Here is a 21,502-nt window from a genome sequence, read left to right on the forward strand (position 1 = left end):
GAAAGCTCTGCATAGAACGTAAAAAAGAATTAAGAACTATACTCCTCTGAGACACTTCTGCTCTGCAAATCTCTGTCTTGCCTAAATTCTGAGGGTTAGGAAGGCAAGGTAAGGGGACAGATCTTTCTTTTCCTGGAACCATCCTTGTGGAATAAACTTCTGCTGACACTCAGATGCATCAAGGCTACACCTGCATTTTGGAAAACAAAACTCAAGACCTGGGTCTCAACAGTCCATAAGTCTCTTCCTCCTAGTTCACACTAACTGCTCTTTCTGCACTAGCACCAGGACACTTCTTGGAGTAACAGTTGTGCTCTACAAATACACTACATAGACATAAATAGGAAGTAGCCCTCTTTGGCGAGAATGCCCACCTATCTTTCGCTCCCTTTGTTAGGGCAATCTGCGAGTATCCTGATGTAAAATCAAAGGCACCTAGGTTATTGGCAGCACCCAGCCTGTCAATGAGCTCACCCGCTCAGGAAATGGGATGTGTGTAATTCTTCATGACGGTATTGGGTCCTCTGTAGTCCATGTAGAATCTACGTATTGGAGTGGTTCCCAGTGGGGGAGCCTTGGGTACCAGCAGCACAGGGCTAGTTTAGGGACAGTTGGAGGACTTAATCACCCCTATTGCCAGCATCTTGGAGACCTCCTATATTGATACTGGGCCCACCTTGTCTGACAGCCTGTAAACTGTATTTTGTAACAGGTGGACTGCCTCCACTGTCCGTGTCACTGACGCACAGGTGTGTGAGTCTATGTGTGAGGGAGAACAGAGAGGAAAACTGCAGCATCGAAATGGTGACAGCCACTTTGCTATTCTGGGGACAATGAAGTCAAAGTAGGGGAGAGGCTAACACCCTCTACTGACCCATCATGCTCATGGGGAGACAGGAGGTCAGGAAGAACCTCATTCTCCTCTTCCTCAGTGGGGATCTGTAAGGGGAATAGGATCAAGAGGAGGCAGTTAATCTAGAATGAGGATCAAGAGAAGGGCATCAGGGCTTGGCAAGATGCCCATCAAACACAGCTTACATCTGATAAGCATGATAACATTGAAAATAAATCAATACTGTTGTGTGGCGTGTTTCTGGGAGCATGTTGGCCTGTGTTGGTCAAGTCTGAGAGTGTTTTGTTCATAGTGTGCCCCCATCAGAGATTTAGGCTTGCAGATTGGCCTGAGGACAAGAAGGCTGAGAGGGATATGTAGTAATTCACTTATCTTGACCTGTAGGATAAAAAATCAACCATCTGTGCAGAGACAAAAATGCAATAGACTATGCAGGTACTGACATGTTTATTTTGTTTCTCTACAGGACGATTTCTGTATATCTACAGTGGCAAAAATGCAAGACTGTTTAGAACGCCTTGATTCCTCCTTATTTGTAGAGGCCTGCATTAAGGACTCGGTTAACTGCGAGGGGCCTCAGAATATGCTCTGTATGTGTAGTACCCTTTCTGAATTCTCCAAGCAGTGCGCTCATTTTGGCGGGAAACTTATCAACTGGAGAACGTCAGACGTCTGCTGTGAGTACTGCTATGTGGCACAGTCAACTGTGTCTATTATGCGGCCTGTAACTAAACTGCATGAGAATTCAGATGTGTCTTTGTTGTAGTTTGAAAGGAGGGATGCTGTGAGTGAGGGGTTGTCCTAATTCTTATGCACCCACTGCTTTCACACTGTAAATATAGATTAAATTGGGGATTTAAGTCAGTGAGATTGCTGGGGTGGGTTAAAGGGGTGTAGCTATCCACAGTGCAGAAGTTGCAGTGTCACTGAGGCCTATGAGTGTGATAGACCTAATACACTCCAATACCAGCTGTATTTAACAACTGAAACGTAGGAGAAATGAGCCTATTTCCCTTATTTGTATGAAGGTCTGCTGCACGGTTTTAACTAGGCCGCGGTGGGCTAAGATTTAGAAAAAGTGGGGGCTTAAATGTTGCAATTTAATGCCCATCGGTGAAATAAACAGGGCAGAAATGGAATTTCAGTGGCAAATGGTGTATTGTGATACATGACGGGCCTCCTAGATGAACTGATCGCAGCATAACAAGTCTCAGAAATCCGTTTTCCTTCATGTTATCGGATAGTGTTTTTCCATATGGCTGAGATACCCGCCACCCCCTCTCAACACAATCCCCAAAGGAGGGAAACCGGAAACAGTTCTTGAAGTTTTTGGAAGTGGGAGGGAGTGACCCTCCCGGCCGTATTTATTAAGGCAAAAAATTAAAACATTAAACAGTTCATATTATGTTCAATTTCATTACCACATTGCGATGTTTGGCTAACCTTAACAGATTCTCTAATACAGAGGTTCTCCTAGCCGAACTAACATCCTACAAAACATTTTCTTGAAATATTGAAATTGTACATCCTAACGTTTAAGGGCCAACGGCAAGGTCGTAACCGGTGTCAAGATCCCTAACCAGACATACCCCCCCCACTTGGGAGGGGCGACAGCACGGAGGCGTACCTCAAGTGCAACTACTACCAATTTCCCTTGACTTGACGGGGGCACCTATAAACTCGACGCCAGTTAAAGGTCGTTCGAAGACTCGTGTGAGGTATCTAGAAGGTATCGTAGACCTCCCCCCAACCCCACACAACTTACCACATCTGCCGTCGCAGACGTCACTGGCCCCGGGAAATTCCCCAGGAGGGGGCTGTAACCCCTCCTACACAGGAAGGGGCCTTGACCGCCTTTCCTTTACTTTTGGCGACCCATCCTTAGAAGGGACCGCCTCCCCGTTGAGGGGCCAAAGGCCACCTCTCCCGAGCGCTCCCATCCGTGTTGGGTGACGCCCACTCATAGGGATCTTCCAATTAGTGCTCACCGATCATGACCTTACCGCCCGACCAAAATAAATACGACAATGCTAACTAAACCAGAAAATACATTGGCCACTATGACCGAAAAAGCATGCTTATAAATCGACACTAAATCCGAATTTCTTTAATCACAAAACTTACATAAAATAGACCATTCTTTATTACACACTCAACATCAACACGATACTACCACAACCTGTAAACGAAATAGAATTATTGATCAATTTTATTACAACAACTGGCTGTCTTCAGGGGCTGGTGGGTGGGTCAAAATTGGCTCTTCGTTCCGTCTCGAGCTCACGTGCAGCGAGGAGGTGCAGCTCAGAGCACAGGAACAAGAGGATGTCTTCTGGTCTTGCGTCCCTTTTTATCCGTCTTCAGGGCGGGCGTAAACCCGCCCCTGCCTGCCCCGAGGGCGTGGCCAGCCGCGTCAGTGTCTAGGCCAGCCCACTCTAGGGCGGGAAAAAGCCGCCCCGGCTACGCCGCTTCGGGCATACCAGCCGAGACGCGCCTCCCGCCCAAAATGGCTTCCCGGGGGGATCGAGGTACTCTGCCATACGTTCGGGGGGACCGAGTGGTCGCCCCTTTCCATATGGCTGAGATACCCGCCAACCCCTCTCAACACAATCCCCAAAGGAGGGAAACCGGAAACAGTTCTTGAAGTTTTTGGAAGTGGGAGGGAGTGACCCTCCCGGCCGTATTTATTAAGGCAAAAAATTAAAACATTAAACAGTTCATATTATGTACAATTTCATTACCACATTGCGATGTTTGGCTAACCTTAACAGATTCTCTAATACAGAGGTTCTCCTAGCCGAACTAACATCCTACAAAACATTTTCTTGAAATATTGAAATTGTACATCCTAACGTTTAAGGGCCAACGGCAAGGTCGTAACCGGTGTCAAGATCCCTAACCAGACATACCCCCCCCACTTGGGAGGGGCGACAGCACGGAGGCGTACCTCAAGTGCAACTACTACCAATTTCCCTTGACTTGACGGGGGCACCTATAAACTCGACGCCAGTTAAAGGTCGTTCGAAGACTCGTGTGAGGTATCTAGAAGGTATCGTAGACCTCCCCCCAACCCCACACAACTTACCACATCTGCCGTCGCAGATGTCACTGGCCCCGGGAAATTCCCCAGGAGGGGGCTGTAACCCCTCCTACACAGGAAGGGGCCTTGACCGCCTTTCCTTTACTTTCGGCGACCCATCCTTAGAAGGGACCGCCTCCCCGTTGAGGGGCCAAAGGCCACCTCTCCCGAGCGCTCCCATCCGTGTTGGGTGACGCCCACTCATAGGGATCTTCCAATTAGTGCTCACCGATCATGACCTTACCGCCACAGGCCGGATAGTTGACCGGCTATCCGGACCCCCCACAAAACTCCTACCTAAAGGTCATGTTTCAACGTTTTTAACCATGCTAAGAAGTCTCCTATGAGTAACTCATTTCCCACCCGAGACAAATGCACACCATCCCCCAAATACATACTGTCATCATTAATACAACCATGCGAGATAGAATGCAATGTCCTGGAACGGAACAACCTACTCACTTTGTTATTAAGCTTTCTAACAGAATGGTTCAAAGCAGGAATAGAAATAGCCCCCCGCCACACCTTTCGTGGGATCATATGGGACCACGCAATTGTGCACCCCGGAACTCTCCTCGCCCACCAACTTACAGTGGAAAGCATTGCCTCCAGGAGAAGTCGTCTACCGGTGGTGAGCAAATCATTGCCCCCTAAATGTACTATAACCATAGACGGCGGTGACCTCGTCCGCCCTAACAAACCCTCAAAAAATGTTTGAAACTGGTCAATACAGAGACCGCCTCTTCCGTAGAAGGACACCCTGTACCCGTATTCCCCAGCTACGTGAATCATGTCACCTGCTTTGAATACGTCTGCGGCACGCCTCACGTATGAGTGGCCCACGACCCACACCTCCTTTCTCACAGCCGGTGATGTCTGACCGCTGGCCCGGTGTTGGGTCGACTGCATAGTCCGCCCCGCCTCGTAGGCTTGCGCAACTGAAAACCAAACAAAAACAAGAAGCGTGAGTATATCATTACAGCTTCACAACATGTGCAACCGCACATATCTCTTATAACAATTGGAGGACCAACGCCCCACTCGTTTCACTTGTTCAACATTAAGACCCCTGGCTGTAGCTTCTGTGGCAGCCCCTATACGAAAGGAATGGGTCCCAAACTCGCCCGGGTTCAAGCCCGCTGCGGCAATTGACATCGCAAGCACCCGCTGAAACTGAAATTTCGTCAGTGGGGTGGCGTCCGCGTGTCTCAACAAGGTCCCCCCCCATGATGCCACCCTTCGTGCTAGGTAGTCTTCTAAACACTTTACCGGACACATGGAGGACCCGGGAATCCTGCGTATGATTATGCAGTCACCCATCCCATCCTGATCGGTCTTGGACCTGACAAAGGAGACAGTCATCGTCTCTCCCCTGATCTGTACGTGTTCCTGGCACAAACCCCCCGCCACATCCAGTTTGTTCCTTGCCACCAGTTCGCTTACCCTCATCGCCCCGTGAAATGCAAGCGTAAAAGCGGCTCGGAACAATACCGTCTCAAACTGAGACGAGCATGTGGCAGGGAGTGTGGCCAACAACTGGGACAACCTATCCAAACCTATCGGGCGCCTTTCGTCTACTCTGCGACCCTCAAGGCGTTGCCACTCACGCAGCGCTTTCTGTACCACGAAAGACGCTGTCGGGTCCTGGATATTATGGGCCCTGGCAACAAAGGAAATGGCAGCACGATGCCTCTGGGCCGTAGCCACCGACTTCCCAGCCCTACGCAAGGACATCAGAAAATGCACTACCCATTCCTCGTGGCCCCAAAGCCCCTCTCTGTCAGTCCCCAAAAAGGCTAAATAGGCCCGAAACGCCCCTTCATATGCCTTCCTCGTCCTTGGTGCTAGACTCTTTCCCACGAGGTGACGAAGTTCGGGGCACCGAGAGACCAGAGAGCTTCGGGAAAGGGTGCCGGCTCTGGGTCCGCTGAGGGAAGGAAACCCGAGAAAGCCTGCATTTGAAAACGAGACAGTGCGTCAGCCGCCTGATTCATCACCCCTGGGACATGTTTTGCTCTGAATATCACGTTCAGTTGCATACACAGTAAAACAATTTCTTTGAGCAGTCTTAAAATCAGTTTACAACGTGCTGCCTGACTATTGATGCATTCTACCACGGTCATATTGTCAGACCAAAATATGACAGAGTGATCTTTGAACCCTTCGGGCCAGGTTCTGAGGGCCACCAAAATGGGAAAAAGTTCCAGGAAAGCAATATTACTCGTCAGACCATTATCATGCCACCATGTCGGCCACCTTTGTGCCGACCATTTTGTGCTGAAGATGGCGCCAAAACCTATGCTTCCTGCTGAATCAGTCCATAGCCCCAGCTCTTCAGAGGACACGGCTGGTTTGTTCCAGACGACTCGACCATTAAAGTCCGCCAAAAATGCTAACCAAATACGCATGTCCTGGCGGACCTCAGCCGATAGTCTCGTGCGATGATGACCCTCCTTTAGGCCGACCATCGCTTGGGCAATTGAACGGGAAAAGGGGCGGGCCATTGGTATCACCCTCAGGGCAAAATTCAACTTCCCCACCAACTGCTGCAATTGATGCAGCGTAACTTTAGATGCATTTATACACACTTGCAGGGCTGCCCTGAATTTCAACACTTTGGCAGCTGGCAAACGAAAACAACCCTCACTGGAGTCCAACTCGATCCCCAGAAACTCGAGGCAAGTCGTAGGACCCACTGTTTTACCCGGTGCCAATGGCACACCAAACTGGTTCATTAACACACAAAATTCGGCCAAGGCCCGGCCACATTCGAGATCCCCGGCTGCCCCAAGAAACAGAAAATCATCAAGGTAATGCATTACATTTTGGAAACCAGTCTTCTTTGTGAAGACCCATTGTAGAAAACTACTGAATTTCTCGAAATAGGCACAGGATATAGAGCACCCCATCGGCATACACCTATCCATGTAATAACAACCCTGAAACATGAATCCCAGGAGACGCTGGTCGTCTGGGTGTACCGGGAGCAATCGGAACGCTGACTCGATATCTGATTTCGCCATCAGCGCCCCGGGCCCCAGGCGATTCAAAATGGCTACGGCTTCATCGAAGGATGCGTACCGCACCGAACACACTTCTGGATCGATTGCATCGTTTACAGAAAGACCATGTGGAGCTGACAAATTATGAATCAGTCGAAACTCACCTGGGTCCTTCTTGGGGACCACCCCTAAAGGAGAACAAACAAAATTCTGCACCGGGGGTACACTAAACGGGCCGGCGACCCGACCTCGAATAACCTCTTTCCGGATCTTATCCTGTACTACGGTCGTATGCTGCAGGACGGAAAGTTGATTTTGCACTTCCCAACACCCTGAAAGTCCCCTACCGGGATGCGGAAACCATACGAAAATCCGTTCCGCAGCACCCCAGCAGAAGTACGATCCGGGTATTCACTGAGCCAGGGAATCATCGCCAAGGTATCAATCGGGGTTGGTAAAGGCGCCCCTCGGACTATATTAGACCTGTTTGGCGCCTCCTCTACCCCCATTCTCACCCGTTCTGGCTCTGCACGTGGACTCAGGATGGGACGACCCGCAACCACTACATTCATGTTTGAATTTACACGATCCCTGGGGCCTAGTACATTTACCTCTGTTGAAATTAAAGCAGAAACCCCTTTTCCCTGTATTGCCGGCAGGTCTCGAGTAATCGTCGGTACCCGTACCTGACCGAAAGGGCGTCCCCGCATATTGGCGGGAGGATTCACCAACATTGCTCCCCACCAACGGCATTTTCAACATTCCTGACTCCTTCATTTTATCCCATGTCAAAGAATCATAACAATCCCAGGTTAAACTTTTGTTATGCTCCTTCGCCTTTCTGAAAAGATTATCATAACAGAACCAATGGTTACCCTGGTGCGATGTCGAGTACCCCATGATTCGCGACTGATAGATTGGAAACTCGGGAAGCAACTCGGGCCTACGTTCCCCTAAGATTGACGTAAAAATTCCCCATGCATTGCCCCAATTGCCAATATTCTCATTCACTTTAAAGGCGGCCATTTTTGCGCGCCAAACACTCGGATGCATGAGATCCTTCTGACCCTTAACATGCTCCACCTCATAATGATCGACAAGCAACGAGAAGATGTTCACATATTCCCCCGCCCAAATCTTTTCCTTAATTGCCAAAGGAACATGTTGCCCCAACTTTTCTCTACGAGAGGGTGCTGACTCATCCCTCGCGATCGGCAATGGCCGCTTACCTGCACCGGACGCTGCCTCTGCGGTCGCAATGGTCCCTTGTGGCTTGTCTACTACTGCAGCCGGCGCGGACACCTGGCTGCATCCCGTTTCTCGCGCAATTGTTTCATCAGCGCCTGTGCCTCGGCAGCCGTGGCGCCCTCGCTACTGTCGCCCAACCACGCTGCAAGCTGTGCTGCCAGCTCGGGCGGCATATCCTCATTGGACATCGGGGTGACCACCACGGGAATCGGATTCCCCTCCGCCGGTACTGGGGTTGGCGCCTCGAGCGGGGTACAGGGAACCGGGACGTCTCCCCCGGCTGGTCCCCTCCTTGGCCTCTTGGCTTTCCCTCCTGGAGCTGCTCCAGCCGATGGACGCTCCGGTCCCCCCTCCCCGTCTCGCTCCGCCACCCGCTTCTTCAGCTCGGACATCTCCTTCATGAGGACCCGAACCATCTGTTCAGTCGTCACTCTCTTCGCGCCTTTCTTGGGCATTTCTCCGACAAGGTATCTGGAAGACAAAAGAAAGATTACAACGCTCAAAATTGGCTCTTCGTTCCGTCTCGAGCTCACGTGCAGCGAGGAGGTGCAGCTTCAGAGCACAGGAACAAGAGGATGTCTTCTGGTCTTGCGTCCCTTTTTATCCGTCTTCAGGGCGGGCGTAAACCCGCCCCTGCCTGCCCCGAGGGCGTGGCCAGCCGCGTCAGTGTCTAGGCCAGCCCACTCTAGGGCGGGAAAAAGCGCGCCCCGGCTACGCCGCTTCGGGCATACCAGCCGAGACGCGCCTCCCGCCCAAAATGGCTTCCCGGGGGGATCGAGGTACTCTGCCATACGTTCGGGGGGACCGAGTGGTCGCCCCTTTCCATTCAGTTTGGCAATATCCTGAAAAGTGCGACTGTGCGCTGTGACTTTGTATTTTCATATGATACATTTTAATATGTTTTATTTGCTCAAAACCCTGCATTCTACAAAAGTGTTCAGATTTATCAATAGTGTAAGATGATATTGGCTGAAGCATGCATATATTGTGTCGGATTTCTTGTTTGTTTACGCACTGTTACGCAAGTCGATAAGTGAAAAAAGAAGTCAACAACAAATCAATTAATTTAAAACAAGCAATACAACCGTTCGCTCTGTTGAAAAAACCGACAGTTTCATCTAATATGGAGTGGTACATCGAACGACATAAGCCCTTCTAGAGAAGCGTCTGTGGTAAATGGCACTTCAGAGTGCCACGGATTTGGCACTCAAATTGTGGATATGAAAGCAACGAGGTGGAGATTTCGGAGGAGGGCCCAGAGGTGATTCAATTTACACTAGGCACTATACAAAAACGCAACGGAAAATGTTCTCTTTTGGGACCCCGCCAATAAGTCTTCCATCACCACCAGGCAGTGACAATCTGAGAAATAATGTTCCCAGGCCCATTTCATTGCCAATGTCTAGGAGTAGTTAGATCCACCCGTACTGACAGGCCTACCAACTGCAGTATGGGAGGTGGGATGATGGAAAGCATCTGCTCAAAAAAGTACATTTTTAGGGTGTATTTCAGCACTAGATTTGGCCTCCCTAGGCTTCTTTGTATAATGGCCAGCGCTCTACTGTGGACTCCCCTCTCAAAGAATGGACAGGTGGAAGATTAGGGTCTTCAGGTGTTCATTGCTACTTAAGACAAAATAAAGTTGTTTACGGTAAAGGTGTATATGTGAAATAATTGTGCGCATATCACATGTGAAATAAGACTTTGGGGCCTTATTTATGAAGACCTTGCGCCACTGGTGCGTCACTTTTTACCATTTTAAAAGTGACGCAAAAGTGGCGCAAGACCTTCATAAATAAGGCCCTTGGTGTCTTGTTCTGTCGTACTCTTTCCTTTCCACTTTTCAGCCACACTTTTGTAGTGCGTTGTACTGTGCGAGATGTATAAACGACATTACAAAATGAGGTAAAACACTTGTTAACATTTTCGGTCGCAGGACATCTTTCCATGCAGCGTATTTGTGGAAGAGGTGGGGAAGCGATAAAACCGCTGACAGTCTGCTTCCCACTTACAACCCAGTCTATTCTTCCCCTGGACAAGTGAAGCAGTACATGACGCGATGATCCCCTTGCAATACACTAATGAATGAATACACTATTATAGGTTGAAGTTAGGTATCTTCTCTGTATAAAGTAACCAATCAAAATAACAAAACTGAAGTTTTTCACTCGCATGCACACACACATTCATGCATTCATGCACGCACACACATTCATACGCACACACCACACACACACCCTCCCCCCACACACACATTTATGAAGTTGGAATATATGATTCCGAAACTTGTGAGTAATTACTACTTAACATGCCCCAACGCTCAAAACTAAGAAGAAGGAAGAAAAAGGATTATCATGCTTAACAAGACAGCTCTGAAGTATGACCAGACAAATAGAAAGGCGTTAAGTCTAACAACAGTCTCTACTTACCCTAAAAAATCATAAAAGTGGCAGGAGGGTTGTTGCCTTCTTTTGTCCTGCTTTACCAGTCCTCCTGTGGTGGCTAGAGTACTTTGAAAGTGGCTTTGACCCGGGTAACCTACAGCGTGCAGAATTACCTTCTTACCCTGTGTCCTTTGGCCTGTCTTGGACCTTCGGAGCCAGACATCATATCTATTCATCCTCTGGGAAACAGCCTCCAACAGCTCCCCTTCCTGGACCCTGCCGCCCAACAATTCCAAAACCGGGAAAGTAGCAAAAAAAAATCCAAGACATAATTACCAAGAACAATTAACACTCTGATTCCTCATGGCACTCCAGCGGTAGCTGCCCCAAGCCTCTACACAATCACTGCCAAGTTATTGGTCTCCTCGTCTGCCCTCTACTCCCCATTTGACTAGCCCACCAATCCAGCATCCTCTGACTCAACTCACCCACTGAAGAAGCATAAACCCACAACAGTTTTCCTATTGAAGCCACGCCTGACACGTTGCCTGTAATTGTAACCTGAGTCACACTGTTTTCAATTAGTTACAGTATAAACTGAACCACATCCTCTGCCAGCAACCTACCCTCCTCTCTATGCTGCACCCCCGAAGCTAGGCACTCCATCCATGCCTGACCGTAAGCTCACCTTGCAGACTCCCCGAGAAACCCCACCACCAGTTGAACCATCTTGTGTTGACTATCAACCATAACTGCTCTGGCATGGGTATCTGGTCTACGGAAGCACCCACACTGTGAACAACACAAACCATCCACATTGCACTCTGAAAGAAATATCATGATGCAAACTACCAAAAATAAATCCCGCAGCAAATTTACAAACTGTGTGTCCCTGGCTGACTGCCTGGTCACCACCTTGACTACAGGCACATTATTTACTCTGAAAAGGATTTTCTTGAGTGCCAACTCTGCACCCCACAAAGCCACTGCTGCCACTAAAGGGAACAGCTCCAAAAAGGCAATGCTCCTGCCCATATTGGCCCACTGCTCCATCCATGGCTCTGTGCACCACCTTTTCTGCCAAAAAAGACCAAAACCCACTTTCCCGTCCGTATCAGAGAATATCTGCACATCCCAGTTCAGGTCATCCGGCCTTGCAAGTGGAACCCCATTAAAAGAGAGCAAGAAGAAACAAAATTCCTGCAGACCCTCTTTTATCGGTTAAATGATGAGGTAATGAAAGACCTGAAAGAGCAATCTCCACCCATCAGCAACAACTGGCAGCACACCGAGCCAGGTGCCCCTACAAAAAAGAAATCGTCCAGGTAGCGGGTTACTAACTGATGGCCTATCTGCCATGTAAACAACTAGTGCATGAACTGAAATATTCAAAATTGCGCACAATATGGAGCAACTCATTGGTAATGCCTTATCTACATTCCACCATCCTTCAATTTGTATCCTCCAGGCCCACATTGAACTCCCTGCGAACCTTTCTGTTTTTGTACGTTGCCCAGACCCACGTCAGTGACATACTTCCCCTAACGCAGCCGCATCCCTGACCCACCCTGCGTCACCCCATCCACTCCTGTGAATACCATTGTTGGACCCACTGCAATGGCCTGGGCTTTAACTAGCTCCAAGGACGCTGCCCTTATTGCATGTTGCTACCTCTCCAGGAGCCTCAGAGCCTCCAAAGTCCCTGTTGTCTGCTCCACTCTTGCCTTAAAAGCACTGGGCATAACATTAGTTTTACACCCACCCTGCCCACTACTACTGGGCTCCTCATCCCACACCTTGCCTTCCTTTAGGCTTTCAGCATCATAGTACAACATTGTGGACACTAATGGGCCCACCAAATTGTCCCAACTGGGGCCTGCACCTTCATCCAGCTTGCAAACTGATACTGCTCTGGGGGTGGTAGACCGATGTGCGATGCAAAGGGAGGTTGAAATAACCCCACCCTGCCACTATGCTAGTGGTAGTCATCTGCCTGACACACAGACAGAGGCCACTCTAAACCTACTAGCCAAATGGGCAGATGAGGTTGTACTAGACCTACTTGTGTCTTCCTCATTGAGATCCCTCTACGACGTCAGGCAAACAACATGGGTCCAACAATGTCTTTTACTCATGGTATATGAGCCGCACCCAGCTCTATCGAGTCTGGAAAGCTGCACCGATCTCAACCCTGCAATAAAGAGAGAGGACTGGTGTGCTGTTCCCCTGCACATGCCACAAATGCATATCCATCCATAATGGGCCCCTAACCAGCTGAATACCCCCAAACACTTCAAAAATATCTTCTGTCGGCTTTTGCTTCCCACAAACCCCTCTCAGGTGAGGATCTCATCCCCATGGCTTCCTCAGCATCCTCATCCTCTTCTCCACTCCATTCTAACTTGGTAGCAACTAGAGCATAAGCGGGGCTCTACTTTGCCCCCCAACTCTTGTGAAGTTCTCTGCTGCCTACCATGCTCGAACCCTCGCCCAAACCAAGGTTCATGTTTTCTCCCTGTCCCCCCACCCCCAAGCACCGCCGGCGTTTCACCTATCTGAGCCTCCTGTGAGCCCCTGGCACCCCGTCTCTTGTACTCATCCAGCTGTAACACCATGTCCCTACAGCCAGTACCTAGCTCCACCCATGAGAGCCCCTTTTTGCTGGATGTCTCAACATCTGCCCTCTGCCTTATATTCCCTCTGTGCTTAGCCACCCTCCCTAGGCATTTTCAGCTGCAGCCTGTCATCCCTACACCCATCCCTCCTGCCTCATCATTACTATGAGTCTTCCCCCTCCCTCTTCCACTTGCCTCAGGCCCGTCACACATCACCATGCATAAGGTGCCCCCCTCAGCTGTCCCCTGATGTTTCAGCATCCCACTCTGCTGCCAGGAGTGACACGAGAGATAACGTGTGCTTCCGAGCTTGGCCCCATATGGCAGTTACCTTGCCCATTTACACCTGCCAAAATTATACAAAAGGACTCCTGACAGATGTAAATTGATTTACAAGTACAGATGCAGTGGTGCTGTAGCAATGATAAAAGTGGGGATGCTGCAATCACTGTTAAAACACCAGAGATATTTTTAAACATTTATACAATACGTTAACATGTATTTGAATTTTATTGTGTTAGAACAAAATTAACATCATAGAGCATTTCCTTTCACACTTCAGCAAGATTACCTTATAGTTCACTTTACAAAAATAACTCATTTTGCAGTCTGAAAATGAAAGGTAACAAATGTCTCCATGGTATTCGAATAAACAGCAATTTGTCAGAGGACATAGTCTGGCATTTGACGTCTCGCTTTTAACACTCAGCAAATGTAACAAGATGAAGAAAAAATTTCAAGGAGTCTTTAATGCTCATTCAATCAATCAATCAATCAATCAGGGGGTTGCATAGCCCACTACTCACCCGTAGGGTTTCATGGCGCTGGGGGTGTGTAATTCTGTTGGGGTAATTCAAAGAGCCAGGTCTTGAGGGCTTTCCTGAACTTGGTGCAGTGTCAAGCTTTGCTAAGGTGAAGGGGAAGATCATTCCATTTCTTGCCTGTGAGGTAGGAGAAGGACGTTCCACCCACTCCCTTCCTGTAGAAGCATGGGATGGTGGCTAGGGGGAGGTCAGCTGAGCTGATGTTTCTGTTGGGGGCATGGAAGGTGAGGCGGTTTTGAGGTATTTCGGTCCAATATTGTGGAGTGCCTTTTAGGCATGCGTGAGCAGCTTGAAAGTTATTCTTCTTTCGACGGGGAGTCAGTGGAGGTTGAGGAGGTGTTGGGTGATGTAGTTGTGCCATAGGATATCCAGAATATGGGGCTCATTATGATTGCGGATTTTCCGCATCCTCCGGGCCGGCGGAAGCCACCGCCGGCCCGGAGGATGCGGAAAATCCGCAGCGGACCCACCAAAGACCCACCGCCACATTAGGATGGCTGGTGGGTCCTGGTTTCCGTCCGCAGCTTTTCCTCCGCGGTTGGCTTACAACCGCGGAGGAAATGCACTAATCTGGTGACGGTGTCTCTCAGACACCGTCCGCCAGATTAGTATGTGCCTGCAAACATGCTTTTCCGCGGCGGCTTTTCCGCCGCGGAAAAGCATGTGTAACTTCACTGCGGGGGCCCGTTGCGGGCCCCCTAGGTGAAGGGGGGGTGGGGGGTGCACATGGGGGGTACCTATTGTACCCCCCTGCATTTGTATGCAGAAAGCGGCAGGCACCGCGCGGTGCCTGCCTCTTTCTGCATGCAAATGCAATGCGTGCATTTTTAACATTGCCGCGGGTGCAGCTTGAAGCCGCACCCGCTGCAATGTTAAAAATAGAGGATGTGACAGCCACCCTGGTGGTCACATCCTAATCGCAGAGGAGGGGACTCCGCAGCCCATGCGGACGTCCCCTCCTCCTCCGTCCGTCCGCGATCATATTCGGCCCCTAATTCTGGCTGCGGAGTCCTGGATGGTCTGGAGTTTGTTGAGGAGTTCTTTTTATTCCAGCTTAGAAGACGTTGCTCTAGTCCAGTCTGCTGGTGATAAGGGTGTGAGTGACCATTTTCCTGGATTCGGAGGGTATCCATTTGACCTTTTTTACGTAGTATGTGGAGGGTGTTGAAGCATGTAAAGGAGACCTTGGTGATATGGCGATTCATAGTGAGCGATGAGTCCAGTATGATGCCATGGTTATGTGCCTGGTCTGTTGGGGTGAGTGGGTTTCTGAGGGCTGGGGCCACCACGTGCTGTTCCATATGGAGGTAGTAGAGTTGAGTATATGACTTCTGTTTTCTTGAGTTGAGTTTCAGGCAGCTGTTCTTCATCCAGGCTGGGCCAGTTTTAACGGTGCCCTATGTGACAATGTTCCTTGGGGCCCCCAGTGACCACCTCTGTCAGGGAGTCCCTCACTATCACCCTTTCAACAGTGCCCCTCAAGACTCCAGAACTACTCTCTCACAGATGCATTAAATTAGTTTTATAGCACCATTAATAGCCTTTTACATCACACATATTATACAGAGATAATCCAGTGGCATAGCCAGCCCTTCGGACTCACTGAGTTTGCCACCCCACAGCGGCCGATTGAAGAGTGGGCGATTGCTGCCCCACGACGGTGATAAGAGCAGGGAGAAGTCAACGCCCTAAAAACTTGTTCCGCCTGAGGGGACTGCCCCTCTCCCCCTCTTGCTATGCCACTGAATCAATTACACAGGTGTAAATTAGTGTATGAGAAATGTTACATAAGACAGAGGAGTACAACAGGAGTCATGTCATCCATACTTGTAGGTAGTATAGTTTAAGACTGCTTGGTCTGGAGAAGCACAAACTTAGACTATAAAGCTTAACAGCATGGTTGTAGGTTCTCTTTAATAATAATAATTTTTTTCTGCCCCAACAAACCCATTTTTCAACATTAGGATATTAAAAGACTGGGGATAAAATCATGACGCTCTAACCGATACCATGCAGTTTTCATGCAGTTCTTTGATGACAGTTAATTGCTCACTGTTCTACATTAGGATCTAAACGTAAAAACTGCAAATAGCAATAGGATCTCTCTGATAAAAGCAGTAACCTACTGACTTATTTACATTATATGCTCTTTGTGATGTACATGGTAGAGGTTCTTCGTGAAGTAGTGTGGCTCACTGGTTAGAGGCGGCAGACCCGAGAGCAGAGGACGGCCCGGGACCAGGGTTCGATTCCCGGCGCGGCAGGTTTCTGGACCAGGGTCAGCGGACTCGATAATTCTCTCGCCTCAGTGCCCACTCTGATCAGCGATCACACTCGGCAACTCTGGGCATTAGCTTGCCTCATCTTCACTAACGGCCCCACCAGACCGCCGGGAATGCCTGGTCTCACCCTGGAGATACCCATTAAGGGACCATCTCTCAGGGAAGCCAGGAAGGGTTTCGCAGCGGTCGAAGCGCCTTGGGACCCTCCGGGTAAGTAGTGCGCTATATAAATGCCTATACATTTACATTTACATTTACATTCTTTGCAGCAGGCATATTAACCCTATGCTAGCTTAGGGTGACTAAAATCATCCACTAGAAAAACCTATGATCCCTCTCTCCAGAAAGATTATTAATCACCACAGGTATGGTGACATGTTTATTGTTGCCTGAAAATTGCTGAAGGCAAAGAATGTAGCAGCAGGTGCTTTTAAAACCATAATATTTGTTGGCCCTTCCTACAACTTACTTTGTTTTAATTACGGACCGAAAGTGAATTACTCAAAATTGATCTGGGTAGAGTGTTCAACAGTGCAGGCCTTTGGACAATGCGACTGGTGCTGATTTCAGGGCACAAGTGGCACCCGCTGACCTTAGCACCCGGTGCGGAGGCACCGCTCGCACTGCCCAAAAGCTGGCACTGCCTCCAGGTTGTGATGGCTTTCATCCCTTCTTGGAAGCTGTGTTTGGTGATGTTGGGTTCGTAGGTGAGAGAGAGGATGAGTTGGGTGCCATTGACTGACTCGGTTGAATGTGCTGGCCTAAAGCCAGCTTGTTGTGGGTCGAGGAACTGGGAGCGTTCGATAAACGAGCTCATAAAGTTAGTGACATGGGCCTCCAGCACTTTACTGAGGTAAGGGAGCAAGGACATAGGGCGAAAATTACTCATTAAGGAGGGGTCCGCATTAGGCTTCTTCAGGATGGGTACCACCTCAGCTATCTTGAAGGAGTTAGAGACCAAACCAAGCCGGAGGGAAAAATTGAGCAGAGCCAATGGGGGCTTGGGGCAAGCATTAAAGGCCTCCCGTAAGATTTGGGGGGCAGCAGTCTGTAGGAGGGCCAATCACTGATTGAATTACTGGGTTGCTAGGAGCTGGGTGATCTCATGAGTGCCTGTACACTGCCTGACTGACTGTGAAAGTACCTTCATTGTTGTTAGATACATAGCTGCTGTGACACGATCTCTGACTTACAGGTTATCTCCTTCAGTCAGTATCAAACTGCCTGTTTTACTGTATATATGATGTTCCTATGAGCTTTGATAACACATTGCTTTGTTACTGAGTGAGCACATGCATCAGTAAGTTTCTAAAATGGAAAACATTTAGAAAATGTTCAACGCAGAAAACCTTTAGCAAATAGTATACCTACATAATTTTTCAAATAAGTCTTTTGCTTCTAAAACAAAAGTTCAGCACATTTCAAACAAAAGTTACACTCAAAATGAGACTAGCTCAAGAACTCTCAAGGCATTCTGCACTATTAATCCTCCTCAATCTTAAATAAACCATGTTTGAAGAAAAAACACTGCCTTTACTACATACATTAAATTATCCTCAGTCTTACTGAACATAGATGACAATGTAAACACATATGTGATTTCTTAATAGATGTTCACCTTCAAACCAACTTTCCAAAAATATATACCTCTCTGCATCTTTAAGTAAACTCTAAAGTACCACCATACATATAGCTATTGGCAAGCACAAAAAAACAAATCTCCCCATCTAAGCCTATGTAAAGCGATCATATAAGTTAAACACAACATTGACAAACACTTCTCAATACATACCTAACAAGTTTTGCTTCTTTCTAATTCATATACAAGTGGAGAACATGTTTTCATCTTTTATTTCTTTTTTTTAAAAAAATTTTAATTAAATATATACGACTGGTGATATCATCGCAAAACTAGTGAGTTACATATATTCAAAAGATTCCAGTTTTACACCACGACTGAGTTCTATCACATCTGTGCCCAACTCCCTCGTAATTGCCGTCTTCAATTTTACCGACATTTGGTACCTTGTGTTTTCAGCTGTCATCTGATGAAAGATCTCCCGGTGTCGGCATACAGATATTTCCCCTAAATTTGTTCTACCCTCACAACACCCGCTTCCAATTCTTGGGGCATCCTCTATTTACATACACTTCTTTTTCACCCACCATTGCCCAGTCCATGACATTGTACCATTCTATATATGCTGGTGCTGTCTGCGCCCCCCAGTGTTTGGCTATGTTGTGTTTCACTATCGTCATGCCCAGTGTCGCCCAATCTTGGGCCTTGCAGTTAAGATCTGTGGCCTCCCATATGTTTGGGAAACATCATTTGGGTTCTGGTGGTACCGAAGCTGCGCTGAACTGTGTTATTGTGGTCATGATTGTGTCCCAGTATGTTTGAATCCCCGGGCATTCCTACAGTATATGATAGAATGTACATATAACTCCACATTTCCGTAGGCAAAGCTGGGTATCAGTCCTTCCTATTTTGGCTAAGACTACCACAGATAAATATGTTCTGTGGAGCACCTTGAGTTGCACCAACCGTAGTCTTGAGGGGATTGCCACTTTTCCTGGCAATTCTAGCACTTCCTGCCAATCAGTGTCGTCTAGTTCTCCGATATAGGTCTGCCATTTCTCACGGAGACACTGTGTGGGGTCCGGTTGGTTGTTAAATATTTTCAGGTAGGTTAGTGATAGGGCTCTTTTATCGATGTGTTCTGCCTATCTTCCAGAGGAGATGGCTTCTGGGAGGGCCATGTAGTACTAAAAGTACTACAACTCCCTGAATGCAAATAACAGATGTATCTATTCAGCGCATGATGTTTAGACATTTAAAACATTCTTAGTTCCTCACTGCAACTTTCCATAATACTGTTATTTCTCAATAAAATAAATACACCATGTAACAGAGAGGCACTAACTCATTTTTTTCTTACCTCCCAAAACATTAATCACTAACCTCTCAAACACATACCCTCTAATAGATGCAGTTCATCTCATATATTTTTTCACATCACTGTGATATTCTTTTTTATCAAACTCCCATTTAGTCTTCAATTCTAATATAGTTTTTTAAAGGATTAAAAAGGTGTGTAAATATCAGTAAAACAAGTTTGTGGATAATATTGTTGTTTCAGCTCTCTGTGGATACTTTTGACACAGTTAGTATTTAAAAAATCTAAGCTCAATAATGTTACACAACCCCCACACAAAGCAACTCTAAAATGGCACCTATTAAAAGTACCACTCTATCATCATGATAAAGGCAGCAAATGAAATCAATTCCTTCTTTCTAGACTACTGCATCTCCACTTGTGAATGGTTAGTATCTTTTAACCCTTTGCCTCTCTTTCAATACGAAGTTCCTGTTGGAGTGTTTCACAATTATCTCAGAGTAATTGCAGACAAAAACGGGAGTTCAAATCTATAGCTAGCTTCATTTTCTAAAATTGAAATACAACACAACAGTGAGTTTATTACATAGTCTTGAGTTTGAAATTAAAACTTGCATTTACTTAAATTGTGTAATCACTCCTCAATGTTTAAAACATGTTTCTCTTTCTTTAACACCCTTCTCTCCAATACACTCTTAGCTCAGTAGACCTAGCAACCCAGTGGAACCTGTAGGTCACAAGTTCACAGCACCTTCTAGAAGAAGCATGCTACTTCCAAATAAGATACAGCAGGCGTGCTTTACTCCACAGATTCAAAAGCATATCCATGTCTGTATTAACTTTCCTTTTTTTAAAACATGCAATAATAAGATTTCTTGCTAAGGCATCTGGCACACTACCTAATTTTATTCACTTTCATGCTGACAGCATCCAATAAAATATATATTCTTTTTTTTAACGCCTCCATTGTAACTGCTTATCCTTTAGAAAACTACCTCCTTCAGCTCCAGCCTTCTCCTGACTCCTATTGCTCCTTCACTTCAAAATGCATGGAGTATAGATTGTGGGCTGCAGCTATATATATTGGGCTAAAGAGGCTGCAAAAAAGAGAGGTATTGACAGAGACTTGGGTTTGCCAAATGTGCAGAATACTTTGTTTTGCCAGGAAGGGCTAAAGTTTCATGAGTTGTTGGCTTTATTAGAATCCATTCTAGATTCCCAAGCTCCTTACCTCATGATTGTGCAGTTTGCTGGCAATGACGTAGGCACATTGACTGGGGTAGGGCTAGAAATCCAAATGAAAGAATCCCTTGCAGTACTAATGTTGCTTCTCCCTCACTCTGTATTGGTGTACTTTAATATATGGCAATGAAAGAAATGAAAGTGGTCAAATTATTCTGTCTACAGATTGACAAAGCCAGGAAACATGTTACTAACACCTTTATCTGCATTCCTCAGAGACCAATGCATGGGCTGTATCTGTCACAACAATCTGCGTTTTGACATGCATGGAATTTATATAAATGATGGAGTGCATTTCGCAGATGAAGGCAACAGGGTGTTTCTAAGCAACCAGAAATTCTGCATCCATTCTTATGTGTAGTAGCCATACACACACAAGCAACACAAAGGCACTGTTCAGAGCCACCCTACTATCCTAAATGTTGTTCATTTATCTTTAAAAAGATCAGTTTTCTCAGTTTTTGGGGATTTTTGCAAGGACATTGTGATCCCCGCAAATACATTGAGAGAACAGAAAACAAAAGCAGACATTCAATGGCCACAAACACATCCAAAAATAATATGTAAAAAAATCCATTCTGAACATTGCACTACACATATTATTATATACATACTTCTTTCAAAGCATGTTTAAACTCATATTTTTCTACTAAGTTTCTTTACAAACTGTCTTTCAGACGTATTTTCTATTTTCACTGTCATTTGGGTCATTGCAATGACGTTGTTAACCGCGATGATAGCTTCTTTTTCATGAATTATAAAATACATATATATATATACACATATTACTGTATTTTACACAGTAGGGGTTTCTTACAATATTCTTTTCATGGTGAGTGCGAAGATCACGATGACATCTGTAATTGCAATTTCCCCAGATACGTCACAAAAATGTAAACAAAAGCAGACATTCATGGCCACCCACACATCCAAATATTTTAAGTATATAAATAATTCTAACCATCACAGTACATAATTCACTATATAAATAACTCTATAAAACATTTATCAGAATCTAAATAGCTCTATAACATTGCATATTAATGACTCACTTATATATTTTTATATATTTCCAC

At 46.9% G+C, this 21,502-nt stretch overlaps 1 protein-coding gene across 1 annotated transcript in view; it reads left to right on the top strand.

Annotated features, from left to right (window-relative positions):
* The window catches only part of LOC147733201 (mucin-2-like), a 1,190,401-nt gene that overhangs the window by 343,920 nt on the left and 824,979 nt on the right, over positions 1-21,502 (top strand). The window contains exon 7 of the mRNA XM_086957735.1: positions 1,320-1,530. Coding sequence (XP_086813861.1) covers positions 1,320-1,530 — 211 coding nt within the window. The remainder of the gene's footprint in view (positions 1-1,319; positions 1,531-21,502) is intronic.

This window comes from Lissotriton vulgaris, chromosome 2_1 (assembly GCF_964263255.1).
Source record: "Lissotriton vulgaris chromosome 2_1, aLisVul1.2, whole genome shotgun sequence".
Taxonomy (NCBI): Eukaryota; Metazoa; Chordata; class Amphibia; order Caudata; family Salamandridae; genus Lissotriton; species Lissotriton vulgaris.